Raw genomic sequence first — 17,454 nt, forward strand, 5'->3', positions numbered from 1 at the left:
CTGGGCGGGATGTTTTGTCAAAGAGTTGCTGCATACTCAATGGGCTTGGTGGCACTGCAGGGATTCTATGATCTTAAGGTGTCTTCCTCTTCACCTGACATCTGGTAAATTTTTCCTGCAGACTTGGAAGTTTTCACTTTTCCACACATTATAGGAGTAGAGGAAGTTTGTCATCTCACATTTTTGATTTGATTTATTATTGTCACGTATTATTTCAGTGAAAAGTATCGTTCTTGTGTGCTATACAGACAAAGCATACTGTACATAGAGAAGAAAAGGAGAGAGTGCAGAATGTAGTGTTACAATCATAGCTAGGGTGTGGAAAAAGATCAACTTAATGCGAGGTAGGTCCATTCAAAAGTCTGATGGTACGTGTCCTCAGACTTTTGTATCTTTTTCCCGATGGAAGAAGGTGGAAGAGAGAATGTCCGGGGTGCGTGGGGTCCTTGATTATGCCGGCTGCTTTCCCGAGGCAGTGGGAAGTGTAGACAGAGTCAATGGATGGGAGGCTGGTTTGTGTGATGGACCGGACTTCGTTCACGACCCTTTGTAGTTTCTTGGAGTCTTGGACAGAGCAAGAGACATGCCAAGCTGTGATACAACCAGAAAGAATGCTTTCTATGCTGCACCTGTAAAAGTTGGTGAGAGTTGTAGCAGATGTGCCAAATTTCCTTCGTCTTCTGAGAAAGTAGAGGTGTTGGTGGGCTTTCTTAACTATAGCATCGGCCTGGAGAGACCAGGACAGGTTGTTGGTGATCTTGACACCTAAAAACGTGAAGCTCTCGATCATTTCTATTTTGTCCTCATTGATGTAGACAGGGGTATGCCCTCCACTACGCTTCCTGAAGTCGATGAATAGCTTCTTCATTTGTTGACACTGAGGGAGAGATTATTGTCGTTGCACCAGTTCACCAGATTCTCTATCTCTTTCCTGTACTCCGTCTTGTCATTGTTTGAGATCCTCATCAAATGCAATATACTAAGGGGCTGAGGATACAGCCTTGCGGAGCACCAGTGTTGAGGATGATCGTAGAGGAAGTGTTGTTGCCTATCCTTACTGACTGTGGTCCATGGGTCCAGCATGCTTTGGCAATATGGTCCTTTTTGCCATAATTCTTGCACTTGTTTCCCTTACTCCAGCATTTCCCTTCTGAGTGTCCAATTTGTGCACATCAGTGACACGCCTGTTGTTGCATTTATTTTTAATGGTCTCTATTTTGTGAATCTTTGCCCCAACTCCCATTTCTGAAGCCTCTTTCACAGCCAGCTCCATTAACACTATAGTGCCCACTGCTGATTTCAGGGCTAATGTTCTTTCTGTGAGTAGCTTTTTCTGAATAGCTTCATTCCGGAATCCACGTACCAACCTACTACAAGCATCACACTAAATTCACAGTACTTAGAGTACTTAGCTAACCTTCTTAGGGTTGTCATGAACTACAAAGTGCTTTTGCCCTCCTGCTAGCTTTGGCGGTGGAACCTAAATCGTTCTGCAATAACAAGCGGGTTAGATGAGAAATGCTCTTTGAAGACTTTGGTCAGTTTGTCGTAGCTTAACTCTTGACTTTTCTGGATGGACTAAAGCTTGTAGTAATGTAAAAGTTTGCATGCTACTATACTGAGAAATGTTACAACCTTAAGGTCATCCGGTATTTGCTTTGCTTGGAGATAACATTGGAATCTTTCTTCATGAGTACCAGGTCTCTCAATCCTCATCAAATGCATCCATGATGTTCCCCTTTCCCACCATTTTTGGTTATTGGTTCCAAGATTTTATATTTTCTTCAGTTTTGCTCCTCTTCCTTGCGCAATGCTAGAGAGTCCCTTAGCTAGCAAAGCCAGTTTCCCTTTTCCTGTAACTTTTCCTTTCTTCCAATAGCCCCATTTTAAGATTGCACAGACTTTTACATTTCTGAGTCTCTGTGCCTGCAGTATTTCTCTTCACCATGTGTGTGGTCTCTGCAGTTTGGAAATCTACCCACTTTGATGAACTGCAAGTAAGTTTAACCTTTGTGACTTCCCTACTCTTATACCTCTTTGAAATAAGGATCAGCATTCCATTAGCCTTCCTGATTACCTGCTGCACCTGTGTGCCATGCACAAGTACCCCAGGTCCCTTGATGTTGCAGTTTTCTGCAGTTTTTCTCCACTTAAATAATGCTCTGTTCTTTTGTTCTCCTTTCCAAACCAAACAACTTCACATTTTCACACATTATACTCTATTTGCCAACTTTTCGCCCACTTACTTAATCTATCAATATTTCTTTATAAACTGTTTGTATCCCTCTCACACTTGCTTTTCCACTTATTTTTGTGTCATCTGGAAATTTGGCTACAATACACTCGCTCCCTTTCTTCAAGTCATTCATTTGTACTGTAAACAATTGTGGTCCCTGCGCTGATCCCTATGGAACATCTACTGATCACAGGTCACCAACCTGAAAAAGAACCCCTTATCCCCACTCGCTGTTTCCTGCCCATTAGCCAATTCTGATCCATGCAATATACTACCTCCAACACCATGGCACCATGGGTTCTTATGACTTAACCATTTGTGAGGTACTAAATACAACATATCTACTGGTTCCCCTCTACCCACTCTGGTTGAGAATTCCTCAAAAAACTCCTAATAATTTAGTCGGATATGATTTCCCATTCATGAAGCCATGTTGGCTTTGCTTGAATAGATCTTGATTTTCCAAATGTGCTGCTATTATTTCCTGTATATTTGATTCCAACATTTTTCCAACAATAAATGTTAGGCTAATTGGCCAATTTCCAGCATTTTCTGATTTTACTTCCCTCTCCCTTCTTTACTCTATGGAAAGCAATCTTAGTTTCTTTACAAAACTGAAATCTTGCATCTTCCCTAGCAGCATCCTCTTTAATGTTTCATGGTGATGAGATGTGGGCACAATAATGCAGTCAGGATGTAAGCAGTGATTTATAACAGGGTTAACATAACTCCCTTGGTTTTGTACTGTATGCTTGTTTTTCAAGCCCAGTATAGAGTATGTTTTTCAACAAACAGCCCTCTCATCTTGCCCTGCCACCGTGATACTTGTGTGTGTACATTTCTCAGTCCTTTCACCACCAGAAAAATGGTACCATTTAAAGTGGAAATGAACAAATGTAACGTGTTAACAGGCTAGCCCTGTGCCAACATTCTTTGTTAAAACGAAATAGAAAGAGTTCCTCCCAAAATTCTTCTGTCAGAATTGCAGCGGGAATGAATTGTGGCCTCAGCCTGACTAAATTAGCACACAGGACTGTGGGGAACAAAAACAATCATGGACATAGACTTTCCAGCAATAACTGAGTTTTCAGTGAATTTGGGACAGACAAATGTTCAATCTCAATGCCCCTTCATCAGCTGGGGCATTGAGTTTAAAACTTGCCAAGTCATGTTGCAGCCTTATCGAACCTTAGTTAGGCTGCACTTAGAATATAGTGTTCAATTCTGGTCGCCACACTACCAGAAAGATGTGGAGGCTTCGGAGAGGGTACAGAAAAGATTTACCAGGATGTTGCCTGGTATGGAAGGCATTAGCTATGAGGAGAGGTTGGAGAAACTTGGTTTGTTCTCACTGGAACGACGGAGGTTGAGGGGTGACCTGATAGAAGTCTACAAGATTATGAGGGGCATGGACAGAGTGGATAGTCAGAAGCTTTTTCCCAGGATGGAAAAGTCAATTACTAGAGGGTACAAATTTAAGGTGCGAGGGGCAAGGTTTAAAGGAGATGTACGAGGCAGATTTTTTACACCGAGGGTGGTGGGTGCCTGGAACTCGTTGCCAGGGGAGGTAGTGGAAGCAGATACGATAGTGATTTTTAAGGGGCGTCTTGACAAATACATGAATAGGATGGGAATAGAGGGATATGGTTCCCGGAAGGATAGGGGGTTTTAGTTAAGTTGGGTAGCATGGTCGGTGCAGACTTGGAGGGCCAAAGGGCCTGTTCCTGTGCTGTAATTTTCTTTGTTCTTTGAGGGAAACATTTCCTCTGAATTATATTCTTCCATTTCGACACCAGCTGTCTGGCATTTTACCCTGACTCCACCATTAGAAACTTGGACCAAATTTTCTTTTGTGTAAATGTATCCATTATAGTAGGCTATAATTACAGATGTGTTCAAATATCCAGTGTAGTTAGGCAGACAAACATACCTACGATTTGCTGCTGATCAACAGAAATCCCTACCATTGGTATGACATTATTTAAGTGAATAGCTGCACCTAGGTGTAGGTAAGGTATGCATGCACTTTAACCACCTTTTATAAAACCACACAACACCTTTTATTTTTTACAGGTTTATTTTTGCATTATCAAAATGATGTGATAACAGTCCAAGTGCACAAGACAGTTGTTACAATGAAATTAATGCAGATTAATAAGCAGCACACAGAACCCGAAGGTGGAACTATACAAATATACTCATGGCTATACATACATGGTGACAGCCAAATATCCAGGCAGACATAGATGTATACCACCAGGTATATTAATTTAGAATGAGAACATGGCCATTTATAGAAAACTAGCAAAACACAAGATGAAGCTGCATATTTTTATAAAAAGATGAATAACTATCAAGCGTCGAGAGTAACCCAAGGTTTGGAGACAAGGGTCTTTGTATATCTGAAACTGTAACACTCCAAATTCTCAGTTAGCCATTCAGGTGTAATTGCAATGAACAACTCCAATCTAATAGCAACCTGTCTGTCAATCCACCTACTGTTATACAGCTGCCGAAGGCCTCCAATGGTAATTACAGCAACAAGTTTCATTTGAGAATAGATATAATGAATAATAGATACAGAAATTAATCTTGCAATCATGAAGAGGGAGTGCACTGTGAAAGTCACTGTGTACAAACCAGAAAATCTGTAACCAAGATCCTTCCCGCACCTCAGATAACAGACATTTCAGATCCAGCAGAGAGCTTGCATTTCAGTCATCTGGAATTAGTCATGAACCCCATCAACAAGCACTGGCAAGAGAGCAATCAGCTCACTCTTCAAATGGCATTTCTAATTCGATGTTTGAACATTAAACAGTACCACCAAGCATTGCAGCAAAGCGTAGCCAAGACTCAGAATGACAATGAGCTGACAATGCCTGGCTCAAATTTAACCTTGTCAAAAGTATTTTAAAAAACTATGGCAATTTGACAGAAATGGTCAACAGAAACAGTTTGTTTTCGCTCTTCTAGATTCTAATCCAAAACTACTCTTTATGCAGTAACAAGTCTAGTGACAATAGCTGTCCCTACAATAAACTCACTCACACACTAACCCCTCCCCCCCCAAAGTATTAACCCCTCTATATAGCCACCCTCCCCACACACAAACCTCTCCACACAGACACCCTCTTCCACAGAATAATCTTCCAACCCCAGCGATTACCCACTAACTTTTAATTCCCAGCACACTCTCTCATTCCTATTTAAAAATTATTGTTTACTTACTCATTTGCCCAAACTCCAAGTTGGAGTTTTCCCTTCTTAAATCCTGCGTAGTGAGGTCTGTGTTTCACATTCAGTGCCTGCACTGAGGTAGTTTCTGACTGCAGCATGTGTTACATCATCATCTACTTGTTTTGTCGGGATTTGTTTAGCTCAGTTGGCTGATAGTGATGCAGAGCGATGCCAACAGAGCGGGTTCAATTCCCTTCTTAACCTTGCCTCTTGCCTGAGGTGTGGTGACCCTCAGGTTAAATCACTACCGGTCAGCCTATGGGCATCTGGGACAATTTTTACTTGTTTTGCAAAACTTTTTCCCTTTGGCTTTTCCCTGCTCTGAAATGAAGCAAACATGTAATTATAGAAGTAAAACTAGAAAATGCAGCACTGGGCAGCTAGTAAGAGCTGGGACAGCTTTCTACTTCCCTTTATCTATCCAATACAGTATTTTGTCCTCACGCTGATTCTCTGAATCCACACAATTATTACTTTTTTTATGTTTTGAGTTTTTTGTTACCTCTAACAGATGACAAACATTTCCGCACACATCCAGCAGTACGCAGTAAATATGGACAATATATTTTTCCAGTCAAGAAGTCAAGAGTCTATAAGAACTATCACCATTTCACCAGACTACTTTAGAGTCTGGCTTGAAGAAAGCATAAGATGATTAAAATCACTTGGGATTTTTACTTTTTGGTACATCTTTCCACTTGAATAGGAATTAGACAGAATGTAAGTGCAAGCAATGGAATGAACAGGAGCCCTGATCACTGTTCCTCCTTCATCAACACAGAACCATGGGCAGGAAGTGAAAAAGATTCATCAATTTATTTTTTGATGGGAGGTTTGACTTTCCATTGCAATGGCTGCATTTGAATTATTGGGTTCAATGCCTGACGCTCACACTAACATCTTAAAACATCTACTTTTTGTGCTTGTCTGATATATATCTCCCCACCACTGCCATTATTATCAGTGAGTAGAATGGGCTTGCTGATTGAGGTTTCATTCCTGCTGTTCCATCCTTTTCCTCACCCCACCCCAGGTTGGTCACCTAGCTGTGGAAAAGACAGCTGATTCAGTTGAGAGAGTCGAAAGAAATTTTAAGCAAGCTGAAGACTGGAAACATTGAGCCAGATGTAATGCTGAATAACTTTTAAAAGTTCTGGATAAAGTGAAAGTTATGAATATCAATGTTGCGAGGTTGGGAAAGGGCATAGGGTGAAAAAGCGTCAAGAAGTGACCACTGTAACATCCTTATAGTTATCTAATTCAGGTAGATACATGTTGACGATTGCATAGATTAGTTAAGAGTTTAGATAGCTGGTAAATGGCATAATTAGATCAATTACTTTGGAGTCAAGCAGTCAGATGTTAAAGAAAGCTCTTCATTTCTTAACCTTCCCTTCAACCCAGCTAGGGCTAGAACACAATCTTAGCTGTTCCCAAAAAACAGTTCAAGTAGTTAAACTTGGAGGCCCAACATCAACAATTAAAAGTTCTGCATAATTTGTGACATACCAGCTTAATTAAATGCAGCTTTTAAATCAATATTGTAAGCAGCAATAACGAGACTATTTATATACATACAGGAGGTGTAAATTTACAAACATGGACATGCATGTGGATAGACATATCGATGTGTGCGTGTATATACATTCATAAATGGACACATGAATATACGCATGCACGCAGAGCTGCTTGTGGATACAGACATGCAGATACGCACTTAGGCTTGTTAAAAAACACATGGTCACACCAAAATATGCAAATATACATAAGGCCACAAAACACTATTGAAGTTAAATAAGAATGAAATACTCTGTTTTGCAACAGAAAATGCCCACACAAGATAAGAAAGGCCAGTCCTAGATATTAAATCCAATTGGTACAGGGTTTTTGGAACAAATCTATTATTTGACTGAGATTGTGAAGCAGGTACTAATTTCACTCCACCACTAATAGATTGGGATCTGTGACTTCCGCAATGTTCATGAGCGTTTAACAACCATAATCACCGATTGTCAGATTATTGATTTGTGGGGAGATTCTTCATTTTGAGTTATGCAACATCTCCACCTTTATCATTAAACTGTTTGCCTCTTACTGGTGCTGATTGACTAGCTAAAAACTGGCAGTATTGATGTTTTCTTGTTACTGTTGCACTTTATACCTGTGAGCTCAGTCTCTGAGCTTGTTGTCAAACACAAAAGTAACATGCTGTCAGAGTATGAAACTCTAAAATAAAAACAGAATACGCAGGAAATACTCAGGCAGCATCTGTGGAGAGAAACAGAGATCTATGACCTTTCATCGGAATCCAGGTTTGTTAATCAGATTTGCTTGTCAAGCATTTTTCCTCCCCAGGCTGTAACCTTAACCATCTAGTACGTGTAGGCACGGTATGGAAGCCAGGCACTCTATACTAAGTGGAGAGTTTTGAAGGAAAAAAGTACAGAAAGAGAAACATGCATGTTAGTAGTGTGCATCGGCTTCTATGTACCTTCAAGGTCGATCAATGAGAGACAAGCAGAGATTTGCAAATGTGTTACTGACTTGGTGAGGAACATCGAATGCAGCAAAAGTCATATATTTAAGAAGCTGTTAAATACTGAATTATTTACATTGTGCATGTAACATTTTTAATATGCTCTTGTTTTGAACTGGTCAGTGTAATCACTAACAACTTAATGCATTCCTAGCAGCCATTGTGAATATAAGTATAGGGAAGACACTGATGGAAACAGTAATTTGTCAGTAGCAGAGGCTGTATTCAGATTGTCTGACCCAGTGGCTGACAGTCAGTGAATCACCAGCTCTCGGTTTCTAACCCAGAAAAACCAGGTAACTCAGAAACCTGCAGCTGATTATTATAGCCTGTGGAATAAAAATGAAAAACTAAATTCTGTTCCAAAAATATAAAAATGCACAGCAGTTAATCTATATTGGAAAGAAAAAGGCCATGTTAACTTAATGCCCTGAGATCTGGTCTGACAGCGTAGACATTCCTCTTCCAGTCACTAACAGACCTGCTATAAGTTCCCAACATTCTCTGCTTTAATTGTTAATTATTATAACTTACAGGACAGGAGCTCAGAGTGCACGGGGATAAACATTTCTCAGTTCTTCCAGCATGAATGATTTCTTCTGATGTTTGGAGTGGAGAGATTCTCGTCCCACCAGGGTCAGTAACTCCAAGTACTTTGGTAGCACTAAAGCCTTTGGGTAGTCACTGACGTCAATTAGAATTTAATTTCCAAAACTCCATAAAGGAGCAGTAACATAGTTGCTATGCAATTACTAATATATATTTAGTCAGAACAATAAATCTAAAAAAGACTGAATCCAAATTTGACAAAATCTATCATTGAATAAGATTAATAAATGCCAGCTATTTCCCTCAAGAGCACGCAAAGGATTGCAACGGATATCACGTATCCTTACACAAAGCGAAACAGATGGCCTCTGACTCAGGGCTGTGTGGAATGGGAAACAGATTTCCAGTGCTTAGATCACCAGGTGAGTCCAGTTGCTCGAGGTCCGACCATACTGAAATTAGAATACAATGATGTTTTTATCATGTGCTACTTTGCCAATTCTTCCTCCCCATAACACTCCTGTCTTATAATACTGATAGCAGAGAAACACACACCATATCCAGGTAAAGGATTGCAATGGATTAACATCGTTCTCATTTCCCAGCGGAGTGACTGAATGCCACATCCAGACAAACCAGATTCCCTGGTCAATGCCAGGGCAACAGCCAAACTGTTATAATTGGCCCTCGGATCCCCGGGTGAGTGAGGGAAAGATCAGCCAAGGTTTTCATCACTCAACATTAGTCACCTTTGCTGAAAAGCATGTACGGCAATGTCAGACAAGGACAGGGTCAGGTTAACTCGGGTTTCTTTCAGTGTTGAACAGTTCATAAACACCAGACTCAGGCATGAAGAATGCCTACTTGGGCAAGATGCCAAATGGACACTTGGCATCTGTGGAATGGTACAACCAATAGGATTCAGAGCCTTGGGGAGAAAGGGAAACTAAGAAAAATAATACATTTCCTCCCACTGCACAAAGTCCCAAGGTGCTAACATCTCCAGCTGTTAATTCCAGAGCTGTGTCATTTCATTTTCCCCTCATAACCCCACTCTAGTTTGCCAGCAGATGGTTAAGTGATTACTCTGCAATGTAAATCTCTCATTCCATGGTGCACCTTTTAATACCAGTGCTGTGTGCCTCCTCAAAAAGTTTTCCAAGGTTCTAGGACTGATTTCACTCCCTGCTCTGCCAATGTTTACCTTGTGTATTTTTAAATTAGGAAACTCCCACAGAAAATCCCAGGGAGCATCTACACCTGGAAATGGTTAGCTGTGATCCTCAACTATTCAACAGACTCAGAATACACTCCACTTGCCTGGATGAGTGCAGCTCCAATTACACTCAAGGAGCTCAGCACCATCCAGGATATAGCAGCCCCATTTGATTGGCACCCCTTCCACAAAGATTCGCTCCCTCCACCACTGACATTAGGCAGCACTTTCCAACCCACCACCACTACCGTCTAGAAGGGCAAGAGCAGCAGATACGTGGGAACACTGCCATCTGCAAGTTCTCCTCCAGTCACACATCATCCTGACTTAGAAATATATCGGCCATTCCTTCACTGTCGCTGGGTCAAAATCCTGAAACTCCCTCCCTCACAGCATTGTGGATGTACCTACACCACTGCAGCAATTCAAGAAGGCAGTTCACTACAACCTTCTCCAGGGCAATTGGGGATGGGCAATAAATGCTGGCCTAGCCAACAAAACCCACATCCTTTTTATTCTTTTTGTTTCTATTCCTCCTGCACTAAGAGGAGAAAGAAAGCTTTAAGTCACAGTTCCCTTTCATGTAAAAAGTAAACACTAGAGTATATTCCATTCAAAGCCCACAATTCTATATTCAAATGTATCTTCAGAAATACAAAGCTATGGGATTCTTGTAAACAATAATAATGGATTCAGCATCATCCTTTCGGGAAGGAAGCCTGCAGACATTACTCCATCTGGGACAAGGTGACTTCAATTTCATACCAACATGGTCACTCTTTAATGCCCTCAGAAGTGGTCTAGGAAGTAATTCCATTGAATTAGTGGGTTCAAACTGTCATAAAGTTCAGGGGATGGATATAAATAGCAGCCTTTCCAGTAACATCAACATCCCAAGAATATTTTTATAAAAGCCTTATTGTTAAATATATATGTTCTGCAGTCTTTTACTCTGCTTTTTCAGCTGGTAATTTAGCTTCCTATGATCAGGAGTCTCAGACTAAAGTCAACTCTCATAGAATCATAGAATATATGGCATGGAGACAGGCCCTTCGGCCCAAACTGGTCCATGCTGACCAAAATGCCCATCTAAGTTAACCGCATTTGCCTGCATTTGGCCCATATCCCTCTGAACCTTTCCTATCCATGTATCTGTCCAAATGCCTTTTAAATGTTGTCAGTGTCCCTGCCTCAACCACTTCCTCCGTCAGCTCATTCCACAGACGTACCACCCTCTGTGTTCAAAGGTTGCTTCTCAGGTTCCCATTAATTCTTTCCCCTCTTAACTTAAACCTATGCCCTCTAGTTCTCGATTCACTAACCCTGGGAAAAAGACTGAGTGCATTCATCCTATCGATGCCTCTCATGATCTTATACACCACTATAAGATCACCCCTCAGTCTCCTACACTCCAAAGAAAAAGCTCCTAACTTGTCCAATCTCTCCGTATAACTCAGTCCCTTGAATCCTGGCAACATCCTTGTAAATGTCTTCTGCACTCTCTCCATAGTGGTTAGCACTGCTGCCTCATAGCACCAGGATGTGGAGATGCCGGCGTTGGACTGGGGTAAACACAGTAAGAAGTTTAACAACACCAGGTTAAAGTCCAACAGGTTTATTTGGTAGCAAAAGCCACTAGCTTTCGGAGCCTTAAGCTCCTTCTTCAGGCGAGTGGGAATTCTGTTCACAAACAGGGCATATAAAGGGCATAAGACCAGGGACATGGGTTTGATTCCCACTTGGGTGACTGTCTGTGTGGAGTCTGCACGTTCTCCCCGTGACTGTGTGGGTTTCCTCCGGGTTCTCTGGTTTCCTCCCACAGTCTGAAAGGTGTGTTGGTTAGGTGCACTGGCCATGCTAAATTCTTTCTCAGTGTAGCCAAACCGGCACCGGAGCGTGGCGACTAGGGGATTTTCACAGCAACTTAATTGCAGTGTTAATATAAGCCTATTTGTGACAATACTAAAATAACTTCAATCATTTTAACTTTAATCAGTTTAATAACATATTTCCTGTAGCAAGGCGACCAAAACTGAACACAATACATCAGGTGCGACTTCACAAACACCCTGTACAACCACAACATAACGTCCCAACTTCTATACTCAATGCCCTGACTGATGAAGGCCAGCATGCTAAAAGCCTTCTTCACTGCCCTATCTACCTGTGACTCCACCTTTAGCGAACCGTGCACCTGAACTGCAAGGTCACTCTGTTCCACGATACTCCCTAAGGTCCTACCATTCACCGTGAAAGTCCTACCTTGCTTTGACTTTACAAAATGCAACACCTCACACTTATCTGCATTGAAATCCATTTGTCAGTTCTTGGCTCACTTCCCCAGCTGATCAAGATCCTGCTGCAATTTTTGATAACCTTCCTCACTGTCTACAATTCCACCTATTTTAGTGTCATCTGCAAACTTACTGATCATGCCTTGTACATTGTCATCTACATCAATAATTTGGATGAGAAACAGCAATGGACCCAGCACTGACCCCTGAGGCACACCACAAGTCACAGGCCTCCAAGCATCCTTCCACCATTGCCCTTCTTCCTACCATCAAGCCAATTGTATATCCAACCTGCCAGCACTCCCTGGATTCCGTGTGATCTAACCTTCCAGGGTAGCCTACCATGTGGAACTTTATCAAAGGCCTTACTGAAGTCCATATATACTACGTCTACTGCCCAGCCCTCATCAATCTTCCTGGTCACTTCATCAAAGAACTCTAACAAAATCACCATGATCCACACAGCCACTCTAAAATAACTTCCAGGCAGTGTTATCACAAGGAGAGGTGGCTGATCTCTGGGCTGAAGATAATATTTTTAGCATATAGAATGGAGGAAAACTTCAAATATAAACAGCTCCTGATCATTTCCTCCATTTTATAGAATCATAGAATCCTACGGTGCAGGAGGCCATTCAGCCCATCGAGTCTGCACCAACCACAATCCCACCCAGGCCCCACCCCCATAGCCCCATGCATTTACCCTAGCTAGTCCCCCTGACACTAAGGGGCAATTTAACATAGCCAATCCACCCAACCCGCACATCTTTGGACTGTGGGAGGAAACCCATGCAGACATGGGGAGAACCTGCAAACTCCACACAGTGACCCAAGCTGGGAATCGAACCCGGATCCCTGGCGCTGAGAGGCAACAATGCTAACCACTGTGTCACTATGCCAGAATGCTTTATAAAGATGCCATGCTATTTAAGAGGAAGATACTATCTCTATTGAAACGCTACACAAGTAGTTATATGCAATCATCACCTTTATCTTGCAAGAGTCAGTCAGACAAGTTACAAAGTTTAGTATAAGAGGCCGAAATTCTACCTGGATATCTGTTAGTTCTTTCAGGAAACGTTTAGCTAGCTCTGGACCATTCTCCATGGTGGGAATGTGATGGTTCTAAAGAAAGAGACAGAAAAACAACTGCTTTATCTGCAGCACTCAATCATTGACATGTATGAAAAATAAAGCTGCTGCATAGCATGACCATCTTTTTAACTTGTTCTATTACGCGAGTCTTTGACCTCTGACATATGATGTCCAGTTTTCTGGTTCTTTTTAAACATCATGGTTAGGAAATTGGAAAAATTACTGAATCTGAGAGCCAAGAGTGAGGAATGCCTTTAGACCAGTGACTGAAACAAGAGAGTGCAGAGACTGTAACACTCCTTGAGCAAAAAACAAAATCCTCGTGTTGCTTTCAATAACCAAGCAATTTAAATCTGTCTTTTGGTTATTGACTTTTCTGCCATGGGGAACAGTTCTTGTGCTTTAATGTGAAATTTTCACTTTACCAGAAAATATGTATTTCACTTTCTACTGCCTAATTGACCCATAATCATTGGCTCATGACAGTCAAATTTGTGCAGATGACAGTGATCCATGCTTGCAGTTTCTCGCTCTCCAACCTGGTCGGTTAATTCTTCTCCCTTCACTTTGATTCCTTTGAGTGGCCCTGTTGTTTTCTATACATACACTAGCAGTGAAACATGGGCGACACCTCACATCTTTTGTAGTCAAACGGTGAATCATGCACCACAACTTCATTCAGCAGTCCTGCTCTTACCATCAAGATACTATAATTAACAGAGGGAAATTGAAATCGCGAAAGAAGAGAATGAGATCCCATTCTCATCAGCACCTGTAAGCCTGAGGCCCGCTGCCATTCATTTTTATAACTATTTTAAATTCCATTTGTGCTTTGATTTTAAGCCTAGTGTATTTAATCTCACTTGATAGATATTGATTTTAACTCAAGGTATGATTATGCTTTGATTAATAATAGCCATTAATGACCAGTTTCTTTAGACTTTGTTTTTCAGATATAGTGGCTGTGCAGCTGGTATTTAGACAACAGCCGTAATTCTCCAGCCCTGTGCACTCATGCGCAGAATTGTGCTGGTGTGGTATGGAGCTGGAGATTCGTGGGGGAGAGGCCATTGCATATTAAGCACCAGGGTGAACGCCTTTTGGGATACTCTCAGCCCCTGCAACTGGTATAATCTGGTACCTACCCAGTGAGGACGTGAACCGGCTTAGCATATTTAAAAAATTATTATTTAACGGTGGAATGGTTGTGATGTCCATGGGGAGGGTGGGGTGGGACCTTCAACTTAACTTTGAGTCGCTGAGTATTCTTACATGGCGTGGTCACCTGAGGCAGATGAAGTTTGATTGATAGACATAACACTTGATCGACGGCCAAATGAGAAGGTACCATCAAGAGCAGCATAAAGGATATTGCAAAGTCTGCTTAGCCTTCGAGTCCTGGTGAGAACTGATAAGAGTTGATTCTTTTTTGGGGTGGACTGTACCAGGTCTCGAAAGGCTGGACTGCAGCCAAGAATTTGGGTTAAGAGGGACACTGCTTCTGGGACTTAGTGCTGCAGCCATAGTGGAATAGTCACCACTGAAGACATGAGGAAACTGGCCGTGGTGCCCACCTGTTGGGAATTACACAGCAACTTGGTAATGTATGTATCAAAGGGATGGTAAGGCGTGTATTAATTTGGGCAGCTGTCGTGGGACAGACCAATTTGGGGTTATTGTTTGTGTCTTTTCTCTTTTCTTTAGCTATATATTAAGTGCTTTCTCCTTTCAATAAAGTTATCTTTCTAACTTTTTAACTTAATTTTATTTTTTACAAGTATATTATCAATTGTAATTGTCGTATTATCATTAATTGATATGTTGTTTTAACACAATACTTGTCATTGTCAAGTCCAGAGTACAGCTTTGAACCTAAGTCGGACTCTGAAAAGGACCCTCATGCCCCTTTAGACTGAATTACCTGTCTGCCTGTTTGAGCAGGGAGTGGTCAAAAAAAAACTTTTCCAAAGTCAGCTTTTTGAAAGTCAAACTTTCAAAGTGAATGAAGAAAGCCGAAATCCAGTTTGCAAAAACTACAATGTAACCTCAAATAGTCATCAAAATGGAGGAACTCCAGATACCAGTGGGAATAACATTGAAATTATTCAAGCAACATTTGGATGCACAGGTGGATTGTAAGCCTTGGTGTATGATGACAATGGTCTGGTAAACAAGACATTTATGGAACAGCAAAACTATTGGCAAAGGGATAAAAATGAGTAAAGTACAAAGATCACTGAATTTAATTATTTCTGGGCTGCAAAGACAAGAGATTGGCAAGAGATTGTGCACAGGTCTTCAATAGTACATTCAGGATGTTGTCAGAGGGGACAGATTCCTGAGGCCAGGAATCGGACATGGGTTTTCTCACCTGATTCTTCCCCCTCCCTTGCCCCATGGCCTCGTTGTGGGTCTGGAATCATATGAAGGCTAGACCCAGTAAGGACAGCAGATTTTGTTCCCAGAGAGATATTAGTGAACCAGGTGTGCTTTTATAATGTTCCCATTGTCTCAAGATCATCATTACTGAGAGTAGCTTTTTATTCCAGGTTTATTAATTAATTGAATGTTAAAATCCCTCAGCAGCTGTGGTGAGATTTGAACTCCTGTCCTCAGGGCAGTAACATCACCACAATGCTACCGACCTCATATTAAGATTGATGGGTGGGTTCTTTATCATCGAAACCTTACAATGCAAAAGGAGGCCGTTCGGCCTATCAGGTCTGCACTGACAACAATCCCACCCCAGGCCCTATCCCCACAACCCCACACATTTACCCCGCTAACCCCTCTAGCCTACACATCCCGGACACTAAGGGGCAACTTAGCATGGCCAATCAACCTAACCCACATATCTTTGGACTGTGGGAGGAAACCGGAGCACCCAGAGAAAACCCAAGCAAACACGGGGAGAAAGTGCAGGCTCCACACAGACAGTGACCCAAGCTGGGAGTCGAACCCAGGTCTCTGGAGCTGTGAGGCAGCAGTGCTAACCACTGTGCTACCGTGCCGTTATGCTGCTGATCCAGAGCATAATACATGGAGGCATGTATTTAAAGTTATTAGGGCTGACAACATGAGGGGCTGAATGGCATCCTGCTGTACCCTAAATTTCTATGATCCTGGGCCCCTCAAAGCGGATGGGAAACCTTAGGTCCATAGATCGCGCAGCATGCACAACCTTTTCTCCTGGCTGTCTCCTCTTTGGGGCATGGAGTCTCTGGCTTTTTTGATGGAGAAAGCTGCCTCCATGGAGGTGGCAAAGTCCACACGATGGGGCTGGGGAGGGGCTGCTCCACTGGGAGAGAAATGTTGGTACACCTATTAAATTGGACCTAATTGGGTCCATTATCAGCTTAATTGGATGACTGTGCTCACAGTGCAGCTGTGTGCCTGCCCATGGGAAACACAGAGTGCCATCTTGATATGGATCCTCCTCTCGATCTACAAGCATGCCATCATGGGTACTGGGAAAATTCAGCCCACTGAGGCAGGGAAGCACTGAAACTCTGGCCCTGATTTTACCGGCACCGCCACCCCGAAATCGGGGAGGGAGAAACAGCATTCCCCGTTGGCCTCAGGCATGATCTTACGAGCCTTGGGCAGCCGTGCTGGTAAAATCAGGGCCTCTATATCTGTTTCAATGGGTAAAATAGTTGAGCTGCAAAGACCAGAAGATGTTGCAGTCCAACTCTCTTTGTTCAATATCTGACCTGGGGGCCTTGTAGTGCAGTGGTAGCACACTTACCACTGGAGCAGAAGCCCAGGGTTCAAGTCCAAAGTAAGAAGTTTAACAACACCAGGTTAAAGTCCAACAGGTTTATTTTGTAGCAAAAGCCACAAGCTTTCGGAGCCTTAAGCCCCTTCTTCAGGTGAGTGGGAATTCTGTTCACAAACAGGGCATATAAAGACACAAACTCAATTTACAGAATAATGGTTGGAATGCGAATACTTACAACTAATCAAGTCTTTAAGATACAAACAATGTGTGTGGAGAGAGCATTAAGACAGGTTAAAGAGATGTGTATTGTCTCCAGACAGGACAGCCAGTGAGACTCTGCAGGTCCAGGCAAGCTGTGGGTACTGTGCCTGCAGAGTCTCACTGCAGAAACGTTTAGGTTAATGCGTGACAGTCCAACAAGGGACAAAGTGCTGTACCTAATTCTGGGGAATGAAGCCAGACAGGTGGTTGAGGTGGTGGTGGGGGAGCATTTCAGGGATAACGACCATAGCATAGTACAATTTACGCTTGTTATGGACAAAGAAATAGGCAAGTTGCAAAAAAGAG

The 17,454-nt window shown here is 42.2% G+C and overlaps 1 protein-coding gene across 2 annotated transcripts in view; it reads right to left on the reverse strand.

Annotated features, from left to right (window-relative positions):
* Window positions 1-4,304: 4,304 nt before the first annotated feature.
* Window positions 4,305-17,454, reverse strand: part of bcat2 (branched chain amino-acid transaminase 2, mitochondrial) — a 53,666-nt gene continuing 40,516 nt past the window's right edge. For both annotated transcript variants that reach the window (XM_078237475.1, XM_078237476.1), the window contains exons 10-11: window positions 13,122-13,196; window positions 4,305-9,013 (exon numbers count right to left, since the gene is read on the reverse strand). In XM_078237475.1, the coding sequence (XP_078093601.1) occupies window positions 8,972-9,013; window positions 13,122-13,196 (117 nt within the window). In that variant the 3' untranslated portion in view covers window positions 4,305-8,971. The remainder of the gene's footprint in view (window positions 9,014-13,121; window positions 13,197-17,454) is intronic.

The sequence above is a fragment of the Mustelus asterias genome, chromosome 21 (genome assembly GCF_964213995.1).
Source record: "Mustelus asterias chromosome 21, sMusAst1.hap1.1, whole genome shotgun sequence".
In the NCBI taxonomy this organism is placed as follows: domain Eukaryota; kingdom Metazoa; phylum Chordata; class Chondrichthyes; order Carcharhiniformes; family Triakidae; genus Mustelus; species Mustelus asterias.